Genomic DNA, 19,807 nt, shown 5'->3' with positions numbered 1-19,807 from the left:
AAATTTCCATTGCAAATGACCCTTGATGTTAAAAATTTTCAAAATTGCAATTACAAACATAGCAAAACATGGTATAAAATTTAACTTATATCTGTTGACTTACTTTGGAATGGGATTTCACATGTATTAAAGCTTTCATGTCATAATTTTCTGAGCTTATGTAAAATACATTTTTTCTTAGATTTTAACCAAAATGTTATGGAAATGTCAAATTTTTTATCAGAAATCAAAAGGTTTAAGCCTTGAAACACTATTTTACTGGAATTTAAGTTGCTTCTATGCATGATTACAGTAAACAGAAACATATTTAAGTGGTTTGAAATTTTGACCCTAAAAATCAAAAGTTACACCCTTTACCGTGAAAATGACCATATATATGTGCATTGAACTTTCCAGTCAAACTTTTAACTGTTTGTCTTCTTCTTGCCAATTTTTGTACAAAAACATTTTTACTATTATTCATCTTTATCTAATTGATGTCGATCAAAGAATGGTTGTGTTAATGCACTCAACCATTGGTTTTACTTGCATGCACTTAGATTGCTAGCATTTGTTTGTTTGTTTCTGTTTCCTCCACAGATGTGACATCACAAACTCCCCAAAAGCTGATTCATTCTCCTACGTAAGTCTCTCCCACTCGCATCATGGTAACTGATCTTTTTAAACTTGGAGCGAAAAAGAAAAAAGAATGCATTTCATGTCTATTTTCATTATATTTTCAGTTTCTCTATTCTTTTCATCAGCCTTTTATTTTATATCAAATTTGTAAAACATATTGCTGAACATTTGCATTTGAACCATTAATACCATCATTGCTGCTGCTTGAAAGTATGTGCTACCTGCATGTTGCCTGATTACATGAATGGCATTCAATTTAGTGATGTGCATTTAACATGAAAAAAGTTGATGGTGTATGAAAGCTTGAATGAATTATAATTATGTATAATAAATGAATGTATTTTGTGCATGAGTATCATGCATTGACATGGTCTGAAAGCAAGTAGTTATAGTGTTACTAATTTACACAATGTTGTTTTAATTTTGTGAAAAAGGATTAGCTGATTTACAGTATATCAATGGTATTGGTAACATTAAATCTTCAACATTTTCAGTACAGCATGGAAGCTTTTTAGTATCCCTGCTGCAGAGAATGTTTAATTGATAGAAGATTTATTATTAAAAGGTTTAATAATATTAGTTGTTTTTGTTTTATGGAACTACATAATTGGTATAACAGGTTTACAGCTTTGCTTTAGTTTTTGCTTAAGTTACATTTCCATGAAGTTATTGAGCTATTTTTAGACATCAAATATTTTTGATGCAGGATCAGTAAGACTGAATGTACCCAAATTAACAAAACATAATATATCTTATGTATCGTAGAGCCTAGAGCAGGGGTCTCAATTATATTTGCTTGCTGGCTGCAGATGACTGAACTCATTTCAAAGATCTGTGTTTGAGGGCCACATACACCTTGTTTTGCTATGTTTACTGTATATTACAGAGCTGCTCTTGAAGGTGCCAACCAAATTGGTCAGTGGGCCTGATGTGGCCCGTGGGCAACCTATTGAGAACCACTGTCATAATCATTCTATTTTACCCAACCCTACACTTTAAAATAGAACCATGTACTCTTAAACCCAACCCTAACCCCAGACCTTACCTTAGATGTAACCTTAAACTTGCATCATAACTCAAATCCTAAAACAATTGAATGAAGGGTGTTCTAGAACTATGTCAGTACTTCTTGGCATGGTAGTCTCTTAATCCATACTCCTTAAATGCAGGAAACATGCTGTTTATAATATATCCCCTCTAAAAAAGTCATCATTATAGCATCATTATGCTTGGCATTTGGTTTGGAATCATTTTGTTTGCGTCACTTATAGCCACCGTAATAAGATTTATTTTTATATCTTATGCCTATTTAGTATTTGCCTGTCTGCAAAACTGGTGTCAAATTGTCCCATTCTTGCAATTTATAAACCATATTTTTAAGAGAATCAAATGCTGCTAACTTCTGACAACACAATTTCTTCTGATCAGTAGTGTAATTTACGCTTTGTTAACATAAGTAAAAGGATGAGCATATCATATAACAATACCCTTTACTAACGAAGGTCAAATACTTCTGCTCATGAAGGTTTTTTTTTAAAGAACAACATTAAACAATAATAATAATAAATGCATTAAATGAATTTTCAAATGTTCCGATTTTTTTGAAATACAAATTTTTGTTTGTCATACAATTTTGGAATCCAGTGTATTTTGTTTAATCGTAACATATCTTGGTATGTTTATTTTTGCAGGCCCAACAAGAAGAATAGTCAACGTGTATGATCAGGCCTTGCCAAATTCAAACTACTCAAACTAGGTAGCAAACAAAACAAGCATAATAAATCCCAGCACCCATCGGCCCGACGTGGCCTCTACCATGTAAATAACAACTCCAACCACAACTCCCCAAATGGCAAAATACCCAATGGTGGAATGGACAAGAAACTAAATGACCGACTTTTATCGCGGCTTCCTGGACATGCTGCATCGTATCATGTAGAGATAGACTTGTCAGATTCATCAGCTCATATGAGTCGGGGTGGGACTGAGCCACGGTTTGCATCTGAAGAGGCGTTGGGAATTGAAGACTTAGGCATGACAAATGTTATGATGCATGACCCCGACTATCAAATTTCAGGTATGTGAGGATGTCAGGTCAAATTTTAAGGTCAATTAAATCATAAATCAAGTTCTTTCAGTGAGCAAATGGGTTGCTTGGCTAAAAAAGGATCACCTCCAATCAGCATGTGATCTTCTTGAACCCAGCCTGGTAATTGTAAAGGTAATAGCCTGACTACAAAAACCAATTCAAATTTAATCCACCAATGTAGCGTATTCTATAGGGTATGTAATAGGTGAAATGCAACAGGTGTCGTTCTACAGCTAGGACTTGCCTAACGTTTCATCAATAAAAATGGACCAGGCATCACTTTTTATCCTGGACAGGCCCGTACGCAGGGGGGGTGCGACCGCACCTCCCCAAATTTGCAAAAGTATACAAAATGTCCCAAAATGTAAGAATTTGCGATCGTAGCGAGCAAAAAATCAGTTTTTTTACGGTGTTTTGGTCAAAAAGGTCCAAATTTGGGGGAAAAGTCCACTTTTCACAAAATTGCCCCCCCCTTTGGAAAAAAGTCCACTTTTTCAAAATCAGCACCCCCAAAAAAAATCCTGCGTGCACGGGCCTGATCCTGGACAACATATGCCTAAATGCTATACCACTATCAACAGCGCCAAGTCCTGGTAGAAAAACCTGTTAATTTTACCATTGAGTGTATAGATTTCAACTGGAATATCCAATACATTGACACTTTATTCTATTATCTGCTCAGAGGGCAGAGGTGTGGCAGGAGGAACAAATTTGTATTAGCCCTTCTTGCATGTGTCTCCAACAATAGGGACAAGATTTTATCCCCTCAGAAATGGCCAGACTGTTTATGGGCCTGCTACTGCTCAATGTGAAAACACTCAGTTACAAGAAATGTGCCATCATGTAAATGAAGGTATGCTTCACCATTCCATGAAAAAAAAAACATATTAAAGAGTAAACCGGCTACTAAAATCCCAAATCAAAAGAACTTGGGCACACTCATCTGCCGACTTGAGATGTGTCAATTTAGCACTAAAAGGTTGCACGTTTCCAGTACCCTTAATCCTTTTTCTATTCCCCCAATCATCAATGTTGTTTATTTTTGACAAAATTGATCAGGAGGATGGTTGGTCAAAATGTTCCAGCAATTTTGACCAATGGGAGGGCGGGTGATATAAAAAAAATTCCAACCTTTCTAGTGTGACAGAGAAAACCAAATGATGCCAAATACTGCACAAAGAAAGATCTAGCCAAAACCCAGCAAATTATACAGCATCCATAAAATGATACATTCACCTGGGGCAAAGTTCCAAAGAGGCAGGGAATTTCATGGAGGATTAAAAACCCTTAATCAGGCAACCTCTACCTGGATGCATAATATTATTAATAAGTAAAAATTTATTTAGATTTTCATGGCTGCTTAAGAGCCCTTAACCATCCCTGTCTGGCTAACCCCAGCACTCCTGACAAAAAATTACCCAAAATTTACTTGAGCAATTGGGAGTCTTAAAAAGATTCATAAATTCACTTTTTCAAACATTATTCGACAGTCTTTAACATGATTTACATGTTTTATTTTACAGATGACACCTATGCCTACGCCTACAGAAACAACACTACTTCAGATGCAAACAGTGCAGATGATACCCAATCAGAAACAAGCTGCCCTATGCAATACGACAGCGAATCGCCGCTCAGGCCACAAGACACTGATAGTGCTGGTCGTGGAGACTATGTATATTACCACGGCAGAATGTTCATAGCAGGTAGCTCCACAGATGGGGAGGAGACTAGGGATGATGATTCAGAAATAGATAATGTTGGATTTAAAAATGCAGCCTTGGGACTGGATGAACATGGTGTGAGGCAGAGTCAACAGTATAGTGATATACCGCTGTCACGAATGCACGATGCACCACCTCCAAAATATCCAGGCAATGCCAAAAGCCGGTATGTTGATATGCCTACATCAGACCAAAACACCTCACCAACAAGGCGGGGAAATCCAGCCATACAGCTAATGGAGGAGGCTGGATCTCAGAAAAAGCAACCACCTCCTAAATATCCACGCACGTCTTCCCTGTCAAATGATCATGTTCAGTCTACGTCTCCTACCAAAGGTGAAGCCCTTGCTATGCAATTCACCGATGACGATACACAAAAGTCTATTCCACGACAAAGCACTACTCGCGACTTGTTGCAACAGAATCGATCCAACCGTAATCGCAATCCAGTACGGTTCAGTGTGCAATCAACTTTGAGTACAATTCCAGGATCACCACCTGATACATCTGTAGACTCAGGGATGGAGTCTTTTAGAACTCCAAATCAAGCACAGAACAGGTCTCCGCATAGATCTCCAAGCAGAAGCCCTGAAAGAACTCCACAGTCTTCCCAGCACAAGCCACATGTATCGCCAAAACCACATGTCTCGCCCAAACCCCATGTATCACCTAAACCTCATGTATCGCCCAAGCCAAATGTATCGCCCAAGCCTAATGTATCCCCTAAACCTCATGTATCTTCTACAGCAAGGCAAGACTACGGCAGCATGTATGAGTCTTCACCACGTAATGGAAATGTAGCCAATGATGTAAATACCCCACAAAAACAAAGTCCAGTGTATGGAGTCAGGGCCACACCTGAATTGAACACTTTTCGCAGTCCTAACGAAGTGAAACAAAGTAGTCCTGAGAGAAGACTACATCATAACAGCCCTGAACGCAAAGCTCAATATGGAGCTAGACTTAGTTCAAGTCCTGATAGAATTATATACAGAGAACATAGCCCATCAAGGATCTTACCATCCAGACCAACAACTCTTACATATGGCAGTCCAACCAAACACAGCCCTACAAGAGGGCAAGGTCGAACCAACGGCAGTCCAGACAGAGTCCGATTGTACAACAACCCTACACATTCCCAAAATGACACATATGGACGTAACCCCCATGATCATACTTATGCAAGTGTACATGATGCATTGAATCCAAGTCCACACACCAGCCCAGTTAGAAGCGGACTGCACATTACTAATGGAAGCACAAGTCATCAGAGTCCAAGAGAAACTTCTCTTCTAGGAGGGTCCCCAGACAGAGATGAAGATGAAAGTCCATACCAGATTGAAAAGTTATCACCTGTTTGGCAGAGGCAAGATGCCACCAATACTCTTGGTAGACGTCATGACAGAAAACCGCAGTCTGGAACCTATGATAGAAGGACTACACCAGAGAAAGGCTCTTATTCCAGCCCCTCTGGAAGAGGTGGGTACTAAACTTATACATTAAATTGTGATCAAAACATAATGATTACTTAACATGCTTAAGAGCCAATCTCCCTTATTATGTACCCATCTGTGATACAAAAAAAAATAGAATTTTCTCTAAAAAATAATTTTGATACATATTAGCACCAACAACTCACATGTAAAATATGAGCGTGCACAGCGCCCTCGTTCAGCTTGAAAAAATTCTTGAAATTTCAGCCTCTCTGAGCCTTGCTTGCAAATGGTAAACTTTGGAGGTGCATAACATTGTGCGCCATCATCATCCCAACCTGCATTTTGCATTTTTTAAAGTACCAAATGGTTACATTACAAAACCAAGAAAAAAATTGGGATCTTGATGGCGACAAAATCAGCAAATCAATGATTTGATGAAAAGCGCCCTCGTGCAAACTTCAAAGCATCAAAACGGACTGCGCCATCAAGATCCCAAGTCCGAACAAGTTTGAAATTAAAGACCTCCATGGCAAGTTTCATTTTTCAGCAAAAATTTTTGGGATTTCGTTGCACCGAGTTAACAGAGGTCAAAGGTCAAAATTTCCTATTTTCGCACATATTTGCACGCCTGTATTATTGCGCGCCAACGTCACCTGACTCTCCGAATAGCATTTCATCAAAGAAGAAATAATTCTCTGCAAGAACTGAAAAAAATTAGCTTGGGATCTCTTGACCTTCATATTTTTCTGATTTTTTGAAAATGGACTTAGCCTCATTTTGGAGGTCAATTTGACCTCTTTTTCCCACTCGCTGCACAATGTGGGCTTTTTACTGCATCACAAAAAGATGCGCCAACAAGATCCCAATTTTATTTTTCATCGTCTAGCTTCTTTGGCGACCAGTAGATAAAACACAAGCAACAGCTAATTGGGATCATGTGGGCGCACTAATATAAAAGAGGTCAAAGGTCAAGCTTTGTGCCAAAGTGATTCATATTTGCCTATGTGCAGCACGAAAGTGGAACTTTGACCCGCAATAAAAATGTGCGCCAACAAGATCCCATCTTACTTTTTGGATAATTGGATAAAGGGGCTTATGTATAACTGATAACAAGTAAAACTAGATGGACCGCGGTTCTCGGATGTCGCGGTTTTCGACGCATAGCGTCGACCGTGATGCCTCCACCAAAGGGAGTGATGTGGAATTCACAAGTTGATACAAAGCTTCAAGCCTAAAAGAGGAGACTGAATTTGACCTTAGATGACACCTGGATGACCCCAAAACAACCTTTCAATGACTCCTGGGTGACCCCAAAATGACCCAACAAGAATTTGGCTCTAAATGTTGACTGTACCCACCAAATTTCATGCCCATATAGTAATTATACTAATTTGACCTCAGATGACCCCTGGTGACCCCAAAATGACCTTCCAAAAATTTGGCTCTAAATGTTAACTGTACCCACCAAGTTTCATGCCCATACAATAGTTTTTACTAATTTGACCACAGATGACCCTTGGTGACCCCAAAATGACCTTCAAAAAAATTGGTTCTAAATGTTGACTGTACCCACCAAGTTTCATGCCCATACGACAGTTTTTACTAATTTGACCTCAGATGACCCCTGGATGACCTCAGATGACCTTCCAAAAAATTTGGCTCTGACTATTGACTGTACCCACCAAATTTCATGCCCATACGATAGTTTTTACTAATTTGACCTCAGATGACCCCTGGGCGACCCTGGATGACCCCGAAATGACTTTCAAAAAATTAGGCTCTGAATGTTGACTGTACCCTCCAAGTTTCATGCCCATACGACAGTTTTTACTAATTTGACCTCAGATGACCCCTGGGTGACCCCAGATGACCCCAAAATGACCTTCCAAAAATGTGGCTCTAAATGTTGACTGTACCTACCAAGTTTCATGGCCATATGACTATTTTTGCTAATTTGACCTCAGATGACCCCTGCATGACCTCAGGAGACCTTGACCCACTAACCAATATAAACTTGTTCTGTCTGGGGTCAAGATGCACCCACCCACCAAGTTTGAGGAACGTGCGACCCCAGTCTCCGAGAAAAGAGGTAAATAAGGAAAATGGGCCCTCTGACCTCAAATGACCTTTTACCTCAGTATATGACCTTGAACCTCACCCAAAAAAAAAGTAGCCAGAGTTTTTGACCATGACCCACCTATCCTGAAAATCTGAAGTCAATCCGCCCATCCATGCCCGAGATATCGCATCCGGACGGAAGGACGGAAGGACGGAGGCACGGAAGCACGGAAGGACGGACATTGCAAAAACAGTATGCCTCGCGGTGGAGGCATAAAAAAGTGGGATCATGTGGGCGCACTAATTCAATAGAGGTCAAAGTTCATACTTTGTGCCGAATTGGCATTATTTTGCCTATGTGCAGCACAAAAGTGGAACTTTGACCATAATAAAAAATGTGCGCCAACAAGATCCCATCTTACTTTTTGGATGATTGGATAAAGGGGCTTATGTATAACTAATAACAAGTAAAAAAAAAGTGGGATCATGTGGGCGAACTAATTCAATAGAGGTCAAAGTTCATACTTTGTGCCGAATTTTTTTTTCAATGGGGATCACCAGACATGTCTCATAGAAACTTGTGTGAGTGCATTTCAGATGATGCTGATTCCATCATGGTAGTTGGTGAGAGTAAAAAAATTTTTTGTCAAAGGTTGCTGAATTCGGCAACTTTAGGCTAAAAATCGTTTAATTTTGTATGAAGTATGAACTTTGACCTCTATTGAATTAGTGCGCCCACATGATCCCACTTTTTTATTACTTGTTATCAGTTATACATAAGCCCCTTTATCCAATCATCCAAAAAGTAAGATGGGATCTTGTTGGCGCACATTTTTATTGCGGGCCAAAGTTCTACTTTTGTGCTGCACATAGGCAAACTAATGCCAATTCGGCACAAAGTATGAACTTTGACCTCTATTGAATTAGTGCGCCTACATGATCCCACTTTTTTTTACTTGTTATCAGTTATACATAAAGCCCCTTTATCCAATCATCCAAAAAGTAACATGGGATCTTGTTGGCGCAATATTTATTGCGGGTCAAAGTTCCACTTTCGTGCTGCACATAGGCAAATATGCATCACTTTGGCACAAAGCGTGACCTTTGACCTCTTTTATATTAGTGCGCCCACATGATCCCAATTAGCTGTTGCTTGTTTTTTTTGTACTTTTCGCCAAAGAAGCTAGACGATGAAAAATAAAATTGGGATCTTGTTGGCGCATCTTTTTGTGATGCAGTAAAAAGCCCACATTGTGCAGCGAGTGGGAAAAAGAGGTCAAATTGACCTCCAAAATGAGGCTAAGTCCATTTTCAAAAAATCAGAAAAATATGAAGGTCAAGAGATCCCAAGCTAATTTTTTCAGTTCTTGCAGAGAATTACCTCTTCTTTGATGAAATCCTATTCGGAGAGTCAGGTGACGTTGGCGCGCAACAATACAGGCGTGCAAAAATGTGCGAAAATAGGAAATTTTGACCTTTGACCTCTGTTAACTCTGTGCGCCAACGAAATCCCAAAAAATTTTTGCTGAAAAATGAAACTTGCCATGGAGGTCTTTAATTTCAAACTTGTTCGGACTTGGGATCTTGATGGCGCAGCCCATTATGATGCTTTGAAGTTTGCACGAGGCGCTTTTCATCAAATCATTGGATTTGCTGATTTTGTGCGCCATCAAGATCCCAATTTTTTCTTGGTTTTTGTAATGTAACCATTTGGTACTTTAAAAAATGCAAAATGCAGGTTGGGATGATGATGGCATGCGATGTTATGCACCTCCAAAGTTTACCATTTGCAAGTAAGGCTCAGAGAGGCTGAAATTTCAAGAATTTTTTTCAAGCTGAGCGAGGGCGCTGTGCACGCTCATATTTTACATGTGAGTTGTTGGTGCTAATATGTACCAAAATTATTTTTAGAGAAAATTCTATTTTTTTTTGTATCACAACCCCCTGATTTGGGTACATAATAAGGGAGACTGGCTCTTAAAGCCATCATATGAAATTGTTTAATTTTTTTCAAACCTGATTTTCTGACAGTATTTTCCGGGAGTATTTTCTAATATTATTTTCAACATTTTGGGTAAAGAATAACAAAATTAAAATTGGACAAAAATGGTACATTATGACTTTAAATAGGAAGCATTTTCTTGACAAAATTAACTTTTACAAAGAAAATTGAGTTTTGTATGGATAAATTTGTTTGTATAAAATTTGTAAAAAAAGTCGCATTTCATAAATCCTTGGGTTCATCACATAGTGATGTACCATGATTTTTAGTCATTTGCAATATTGGTATAGATATTCTCTTCAATTACACCAAGTCCCAAAACTGAAAATTTAGTAATTTAAGAGTTTTCATACAGTGAAATCAAAAACACCAAAAAAAAAAGTCAGGATTTTTTCAAACTTGTTTTTCTCCAAAATGCACTTTACAGTTTTCCTTATGATACATCACTATATATGAAGCCAACAAAATGATCACATGTTCATTGACTTCATTTAATCATGTCAATAGTGAACAATATGGCTCAAAGCCTCTTCAACATCATGCTGTAATGGTGTTTAAAGAGGCCCATTTCTTTTTTTATAATTGTCATTTATACAGTGTTGTAAACAATATAACCAAGTCTATTAACCCTAACCCCTCAGGGCTTTTTTGCGACGGGAAGGGAAAGAAGGAAGGAATAAAGAGAGAAAAGAAAGAAGTTGTGTGCTCTGGGTGGGATTCGAACCCGAGACCCCTTGCATGCCAAGCACTGGGTCGGCGACACCTTGCCACGGGTCTTGGGCTTCGCTGACCAGCGAAACCGTGCCTATATATCACTTGGGGTGATTGCGTCATCACACCACGTGGGATGCATGCACGAACAGCGCATATATCAAGTAGTATTTTGTAGTACTTGGTCCTGTTAGGGTTAAGTTATTTTACTAATTTATCAAAGTTTACACATATCCTGAGAATGATATTATATGAATTAGATATTTACGTAAAGTTATGGGTTATTTCAGGAAAGGCTGGATCTTGATGTTAATTTTACATTTTTGTAAGTATAATAAAGATTTGCATGTCACAATAAGTTTGTATTCAACACCAATTGGAATGAAAAAGACCATGCCATGATACTAATAGTTTGAATTCTTTCATTCTTATCTTGACCAATTGGAGCGATCTGATACTAATAAGGTGGGTGTATATGAACTTGACCCTAATCTTAGAAATTGCATTATAAAGTACTTTTGTTGCTTGTGATGTTCCATTTTTGTTGATTTGCAGCATATATTTATTTTGATAAAAAGTATTTTCACTGCATTCCTATTGTACATTTGTATTGTACCGGTACATGTACATGATGACATCCCAGGGATAACATTCTGAGAGGCAAATGAAGTGATATATCGCTCATTCTACAAAATCCGGTGCCAATAGCCCTTTTTCCATTCTTTGGTCCACAAATACTTTGTCGAGCATTTAGGGCATCAAATATGTTGTTTTTCTGTTAGAACTAAACGAGATCTACACGGACATATATAGTTGTCCATACTTTAAATGCTTTCTTCAGCCTGATTAACCCTTGCAAAGGCTCGAAAATCGCTAAAATTGCGTTTCCACTGCTCAAGTGTCAAATCTGATCCTTAATATTTTCTTTGAATAAATGCGATATCTTTACATATTTGTTGTTTTTTAATTAGATAAGGCGTCATCATATTGCATATCAACATTATTTTTTAGTGATTAAAACGTCTTTGGGTAATTCTAAAATAAATTGCACTTTCCACGAAAACCCTGTGAGCTACGTTACCCCTTTTTAACACACGTTATTGGAAAGACGTAAAACAGAGGTATCAACATAGTTTACGGTTATTGAAAGGAAACACTCATAGGTTTTTAAAATAACAGTAAAAATCGTGATGCTGTAGCATTTTGGCATAGAAATGTTGTAAACATTGAAATTTCGACCGACCATGTTAAGATTGGTGAGCTACGTTACCAGAATTCCATAGTATGCACTTGTATAACAAGTACTTCCTAATAATAGGTACCAGTGATCGAACCCCATTTATATTAGAATTAACCGACATAACATTCTAACGTTCGCAAATCACATCAAAAACATTAAAAACCCGTGAACTACGTTACTGTGAGCTACGTTACGCACTCATTTATGCATCTTCAAAACTTCTATGAAATGGTGAAATTGGTGTTACATTTCACTCAAGTGATCTTTCGTTTGCTTTTTATGACCTTGGATTAAGTAAAACCAGTCCATTTTGTAGCCGGTAACGTAGCTCACATTACATTGAGTTTTAGTGTTAAAAAACACCATGAAGTTCTGAAAGAAAAATATACAAGTGGTGTTGACAATCTTTTACATCTGAAAGTATAGTGATACATTTGCTCTTAAAAAACACAAAAAGCAGGTCTTTTTGAGCAACTTTATTTTTTTCAATTTTTACAGTGGATTGGCACCGGATTTTGTAGAATTAGCGATATCCCCAGCATGGAGGTGACTTTGCTTATTTGCATGCTTAGTATTTGGGTTTTTAAGTTGCATTTTGAACACAAGTTTTATGCCTGCCTGCTATTTACTGTCTGAGTGTCACTATGATAGAATATTTAATATTTTCTAACACTTCAAAAACATAGGGATTAAATGTACAAAAAGCTTCAACCTTCCGAAAAGTTCATGGTGGGCTTGACAACCACGCCCCTGTTGAATATTGCCGTTTTCAGACAAGATTTGGGGGCAACTTTGGAGTTCGATTTCACAAACAATTTGAGAGCAACAGTTCTGACATCGTCAAATACCTGTAAAGTGTCCTAATTTTTCACTTAGAACCATGAAAATAAAATACATTTCCCAGGTTGTATGAAAGTTCCAGTGAATTTGAGCATATACTCTTGCCAAAATGATGCTAACTAGCAATGCTCCTATACCTGTAACACAGTGAACAGAAGGGTCGCATATATATTGCGACGGGCCCTGGGAATAAAGTATTATAAAACAAACAATAACTGCACAATGGCATGTTTAAATAAACTACCTTTGCATCATTGGATATTATTGATGGGTGAGGCCTCCTGTAATGCATTGTGAAATTTATCACATCACATCTTTATAAACATGCATGTTACCAGTACCTGTCTGTTTAATTTTGTTTTACATACAAGATGTGATATTACCTCATATTTATGTGACAACACCTCATATTTATGTGACACCCTGAATACTCAATAGCGACCCTTTTAAAAGATGTTTTACATAAAACCATTTAGTTACAATATATCTAAAACAGTATCCTTGCCTTTTTTGCAGGTTGTTTGCATTATTCACCCAGTCCTCAATACCAAGGGAACCCTGTAGTTCTTTATCAAGGGAGAGATCCTGTTGAGCAAGTACCAAACTATTCGCTAGACTCCAACGCAGCAGACTACACTAGTACTGATGACTCAAGCTCCAACACTAGAACAAGTATAACCTCCTCCACAGACAGTTCCCAAGAGTCTCTGCCTCAGACATCATGGGTGCCACATGTAAGAGACTTAATATCACCTTACAGTCATTTTTCTGGGGTTAGTAGCGGATATAGCAGTCGCAACACATCTCAAAGTACAGCCTCACACGATCACATAAACAATATACCAAATTTGAGCGAAGTTCCGCTGCAAATTGGACGTGCAGACAGTCCTTCTTCAGACTACAATATACCCTATGTACACCAAGGTGATGAAGAATCTCAAGACGACTGTGACTTTAACTCCAGACATTTGGAGACTGAACTAATGAGTGCTTTACAAAGATACTATGATGACCCACCAGAGATTACGGTACCCCATGACAGAAACTATGATGTACAGTCTGAGAAACTGTCTAACATGGAGGCAAGGTGTGCTGAACTGAAAAAAGAAATGCAGGAATTTCAGCGACAACAAAGTCGGACATCCAATGGGAGACAGTCTAGGTCTCTGTCAAGTGTATGATACTAAAGTATGGTCATGGACAAGTTGTTGAGTTCAGATACAAAACTTGATATGCAATAGCTGCCTTGTGTGTTTTTCATATTAATATTGTTATTTTATGTAATAAAAATGTACCTTTGTAATGGCTAATTAGTGTGGACACAAGTACAGTAAATGCTGTATTAAATGCTAATGTCCATTCAAAAATGAAATGTGTTAAATAAAAATATAAAATAAATTTAGCCAATAACTCCATTAAAAACATAACACAAGGCAGCAGATGGCATATGTTGCATTTGTGTGCGAACTTAAAAACATGTCAGGGTAATATTTAAATAGAACTGCAATGATGAACACCTTGTCAAGAAAAAATCACAAGTCTAAATGATGCATGATGGGAAATGCCTAGTAAAACAGGGTATCAGAGCACGCATTGTGTTTTCCTGTGGTGTGAATCATAACATAATTATAGTCTATATGTGATGCGATCAAGCAAAATCAGTCGGAACTCGGAAATATTAAATTTTCAGTTTCTTAAAGGACAGTAAAAAGCATGGGCAAAGCTGCATTTTACAGAAAGCCCCATTGAAATTGAACAACCAGTTCCAAAACAACAGGAAACTAAAGGATTTCCGAGTTCCGACTGATTTTGCTTGATCGCATCACATATGTGACACAATCTGGTCCATGGGGGCCAAGGAGGCATTTTTGAAAATTGAGTTACTGTAATTATTACATTATACTTAAAGCCATGATTTTTCCGTGTTACAAAATTTAAATTCCGTGTTACAAATTGGACGATTCCGTGATTTTCCGTGGTTACATTATAAAGCACTGAAAAGTGAATACAAGCATGTTTTAAAAGTGTAATTTGTCTTATATAATTATATTATAAGAGCTGTATCGGCCAGAATCTTGCATCGTAGGCCTAGAATTAATGCTAGAATGGATTGTTTAATGGTTGATTACTGCTAAATTGTCACTTTTCTTTGGCAAATCAACACAAAGGTTAGACATTTTACAGTTTTTCACTATTTTGTGGCATTTTCAAATTTCCGTGAGCAAACCCCGAATTCCATGAATTTTTTAGTTTTTCCGTATCACGGAGAAATCATGGCTTTAATTACCGGTATACTTACGCTATCATTTACTGAAAACACAAAGGTCTAGCATACTTGGTTCTAAAGTTATGAAGTTTCTTTGATGTCTATTTTCTTATGTATTTTATTGTTTTTTTACTCCATATTTTTACCTTTATCTCAGTTTCAAATTTGCCGCCTATGGCCCCCATGGACCAGATCGTGTCACATTATATCTAACTCGAGTCACCGGCGCTAGCTTTGAAGTTCAGCGTGTTCTGCATTAAGCTTAGTTAGCGTTGGTTGGTGTACATACTTTTCTGCACATGATCAACATGCTGCATATGTATACGCAAGAAAGCATGCTTAGCCAACACAGCACACGTTGAACTTCAAAGCTAGTGCAGGTGGCTTGAGATAGATCTATAGACTATAGCAGACAGTCTTTGGCCTTTGATGTGTATCTTGTCATTAATGCAGATATTTGTATCATGATCCCAGTAAACATAACATAATGTTTTCAAAAGAGAGCAAAACTGTTGCCAGAAAATGTTTAAATGTTGTGTTATATTTAAGGTTCCAAAAAGTTTTTAAAGGTTTTAAAAACACATTGCCACAAACATTTTAACATGCTATTTCTATTGACAAATGAGTATAAGTATTTGCAAAAACATATTTTTTTTGATTCTACAATTTTGGGATTCAATTCAGTATGCAGGCAATGTAATATCACCCACCCAAAATTTTAAATCATAAAGATTATATTTCAGCAGCTATTTTACAGAAACCAAGGCGTGGTTAGTCCAACGAGTAGGACCTATTTTTTTCTTAGTATACCAACTATTCTTTGACTCTAATCGCTCAAGAAAGATTAACCACAAAAATCCACTAACCGCCCTTCCCACGGCGCGGTCAATGGACTTTCGCCATTCGTCTTTCTTGCGCCATGTGAGATAGTGATCATAGTCTGAACTGAGTATAGTCTGGTAACTTAGAAAAAAAGGTCCTACTCATCATACTAGGCATGGTAAAGAAAATTGGAATCCTTGTCCTGACTTTGCTTACATTCATCATTATTGCCTTTAAAATAATTGCCCTTTTGTTATGCAAAAGTAAAAATATGTTTACTTAAACGTATGTTAATATAAGGTGCTTACTAACATTGAGGACGATAAATGTATGTATGTTATATGTTATGTTAGAAATGTTAGGGCCAAAATTCAAATTGTTGATTTATGGACATGTACTTTAAAGTTTACACAATCATTTCCTGTTAGTTGATTTAAAACAACATGAGTGGTCAAAAAACAAATTTGAAATGGGTATAACAATAGGTCAATGAAACAAAAATAATGTGATCACTCAGTATTGTGACTGAAGAAGTTCATCAGGACTGTCAGCAGAAAGCAGAAAAAAATGCCTACTCCCATGTGAAATCCTCCCATTTGACGATGAATATCTGGTGACACCCTGGTTCAATACAAGACTGGTTATAAAATTTTAAAAAATAAAATAAAATATACCATTTTCCACCTTGATGAGGCAGTGACATCAGTGCGCAATTTGTTTGGCGCAGCTACAAATCACTCATGTGCGTTCAAAGTACTAGCATGACATGTGAGCGCTTAAAGACGCCGCATATATATGCGTGCGCGAAACAGTTGCCTCAACGCGTTGATGTCAATACCACATCAGGGTGGAAAATGGTACAGGCAGTAATTTAATGCATTAACATGTCTTTGCGAGAACACCCATAAAAATGGTCTAATAGACTATTGTGTAAACAATCATAAATATAAACTCGCATAAAATTATGCTGTATCTAGCTACAAAACCAGTATGAGAATATATTCCTGCTTTAAATATTGTACATAGGAATCCTATGTATTTAAACAAAAATATGAACATGTTATTGATTACAAATCAAATATTTTGACTTTAAAGGCTGCAAACTGGACCACTGGATTATAAAAGATAATTAAAACTGACTTAATTTGGCAGGGAATGGGTGCATTTTATGAGTTTGCGAGCAGCATTTATATACATCCGACAAGGTCTTGCTGAGAGGGATGTGACTTTTTACTCTTTTTTAGAACTTGCCCATTTTTTGGTAAGTAATCTGAGATTTCAGTTTACTATTGTTGTCCTGAATTAAGCATACGAACATCCGGTTGCCGTCAGTTATCGGGTCATACAGTTTGAATAGATTGACCTCGATTTTCTTTTCACAGGACTCGCTAGTATTTTGGAGATGACTGAAAATGGTTCTTTCAAATATTAGATTTTTTTGTCTTTGAATGACTTATTGGTTGAAAGAACTACATGTTTCAGCAGGTAAAGGTAAATTTAAATGGTAAAATGTGTAATCGAAAATTAGCAAATTTTACTGAACTAAAACCTGAATAAAATTTCACCCCACCAAAAAATAAAGGGTATCAGATGGAAGCTGAGTCTTTTCAACTAAATAAAGTTCTGTGTACGTGAAGTCTAATTTGGCTTAAGAAAGTCAAGACCACACAAAATATAAAGAGCCAGACAACGGGCCATCATATTTCTGTCAGCAAAATGCATACATCACCCTTGGCCTTTTGCGTGGTCTTGACTTTCTTAAAGCCAAATTGGACTTCATTTACACAGAACTTTATTTAGTTGAAAGACTCAGCTTCCATCTGATACCCTTTATTTTTTGGTGGGGTGAAATTTTATTCTAGTAAAATTTGCTAATTTTTGACTACACGTTTTTTTACCATTTAAATTTACAGTTTTTCAAATAATTTCATGATAGATATAATGATTCTTTACCTGTCTTTCAACCAATTTGTCGTTCAAAGACACAAAAAACAAATCTTTAAAAGACCTATTTTCAGCAATCTCCATGACCACGGTAAGCACTGTGAAAAGAAAATCGAGAGGGCCTGTCATCTGTGACCGGATGACTTACTGGTTGTTTGAATCGGGTAAGGAGAGCTACCCAGGTTACCGTGTTTTGAATGTATTGTTTTGATATGTTAATTTTTTCATTCCCTTGGATATGGCAAAAATTATTTTCTGCTTTTGCTTTTCAAATTTATTTATTTCTTTTATAATAGTTGTTGATATGATTAAGGTTATTTGATGTATCTGGGCTTTTCAGTTCAAATATGAGATTGATTTGTACTTCAAAATACTAGATATGTTGTTTACATTGGACAATGCCAGTATTAGGCCATTACATTTAAAATCACACCCCCTCTGAAGCAGAAAGTGGATTCTCTTTGTCTCAGTTCAGTTTGCATTTCTTTACTGAACTGAAGTAAACCAAGCCAAACTGTATGATATTATAACTGCAGCTGTTACTTGGCCAAAGACATAATCATTAAAATGTCTTATAAGTACGGTAATTGTAGTAAATCCCATCCATTCAAGCTGAATTTATACTGGGACCTGGATTGCGATGCATTGCTTTTCAGAAGTGATAGACAATCGTCAAATTTTGTTATGCGTTGCTCATTGCATTTGTATTCAAACTAATCACTGTGATCATGATTGCAGATATGACAAAATTTAAAGTTTTGTTCATCTATTGCTATGGTAGTTAATCCTGTCACATCACTTCTAAGGCGAATTTCAAATATGCAATCGGGCCACAGTTAGAGATAACAGTGGAGGATTATTGACTCCGTTAATAGTAACATATCCTTCTAACAGGTTTTTCTTGCAAGCATATTTTATCCTTCACGCATGCCACTGTGTTTTGTGACCGACAAAGTGATTAGTTGATGCTTCCATATGATAAGCGTTAATGTCCTGTGGAGTTGAGATTTGTTTGAGAGTAAACACAGATCAGGCATGCCAGCCTCTTTCGCAGAGACATTTTCCTGCGAAAGCGATCGCGTAAAAATTCAGCTTTACTCTGTTTGCTGGATGCCTGGATTGAACTGGCAAGATGATCTTTAAACAACAGCAAATCTGCCAGGAATTGCAAGTGGTTTATTGTGTTCAGTGCAAATAAATAGTAACTAAAAACAAATCCAAACAGCTCCTTAATATAAGGTGAAATTGTGAAAAAATGTATTCTATAATTTGGTTCAAAAGCATCACAAAATAAATCCAAAAACCAATTTGGAAATTCTTAACTGCCCCATACAACTCTTTACACCATTGTTATTTCTTTGAAGCTTTCATTTAAAAAAAGGTAATTTTAGTGGCATTTTATTCACTCAAGAGTTAACTTCTAAGTTGCATTTTTTTGTGTGCAAATTTTGCTTGTCTGTTGTTATTGAGTTTTACTAAAACACAATAATTTGGTTAAAATTTAAATTTACAAGTGTATTTTGTCAATCTAAATCAGTAAATGTCACATTACATGTATGTCATTAAAATGTACATGATAATTGGTGTTTTTATAGCATTGAATAAGTATAATAACCCCTGTCACCCTGTGCAATATTATGTTCATTTAATCATGTAAATACAAAGTTTTTGTTATATTTTATTGTAAGTAACCAATTGCTAACCAATTATTATACATGTATGTAATTTTTATGTATTTTGTATATATTATAACTAAATTTGTAAATCTGAAATACATGATATTATTTAATCATTGGTTGTAATGATTTTAATAAAAAGTACCATGAATTAATGAATATGTCCAAATGTTTGTGGAAGTAATTTCTTCAGCAAATGTGTCAAAGAGTAAAACCTTTTTAGTGCTAAACATGGGTGGCATATTTAGGGGAACAAGTTGGGGACACTAAAATAATATACCGTACACTTTTGTGTCAACCTCTAACAGGTTTATACTGTAACTTTTGTTAGTCAGTTTTGTCTATCAAAATTCCTAAATCATTTTTTAAACAACTTGAGAA

The 19,807-nt window shown here is 36.7% G+C and overlaps 1 protein-coding gene across 1 annotated transcript in view; it reads left to right on the top strand.

Annotated features, from left to right (window-relative positions):
• LOC140166718 (uncharacterized) overlaps positions 1-19,571 on the top strand; it is a 341,892-nt gene extending 322,321 nt beyond the window's left edge. Inside the window, exons 15-19 of the mRNA XM_072190217.1 lie at positions 580-622; positions 2,310-2,334; positions 2,365-2,695; positions 4,231-5,910; positions 13,235-19,571. Of these exons, the coding sequence (XP_072046318.1) occupies positions 580-622; positions 2,310-2,334; positions 2,365-2,695; positions 4,231-5,910; positions 13,235-13,899 (2,744 nt within the window). The 3' untranslated portion in view covers positions 13,900-19,571. The remainder of the gene's footprint in view (positions 1-579; positions 623-2,309; positions 2,335-2,364; positions 2,696-4,230; positions 5,911-13,234) is intronic.
• Positions 19,572-19,807: the final 236 nt, after the last annotated feature.

The sequence above is a fragment of the Amphiura filiformis genome, chromosome 12 (genome assembly GCF_039555335.1).
Source record: "Amphiura filiformis chromosome 12, Afil_fr2py, whole genome shotgun sequence".
Classification (NCBI taxonomy): Eukaryota; Metazoa; Echinodermata; class Ophiuroidea; order Amphilepidida; family Amphiuridae; genus Amphiura; species Amphiura filiformis.
This window is presented reverse-complemented; position numbering and strand designations above follow the sequence as displayed.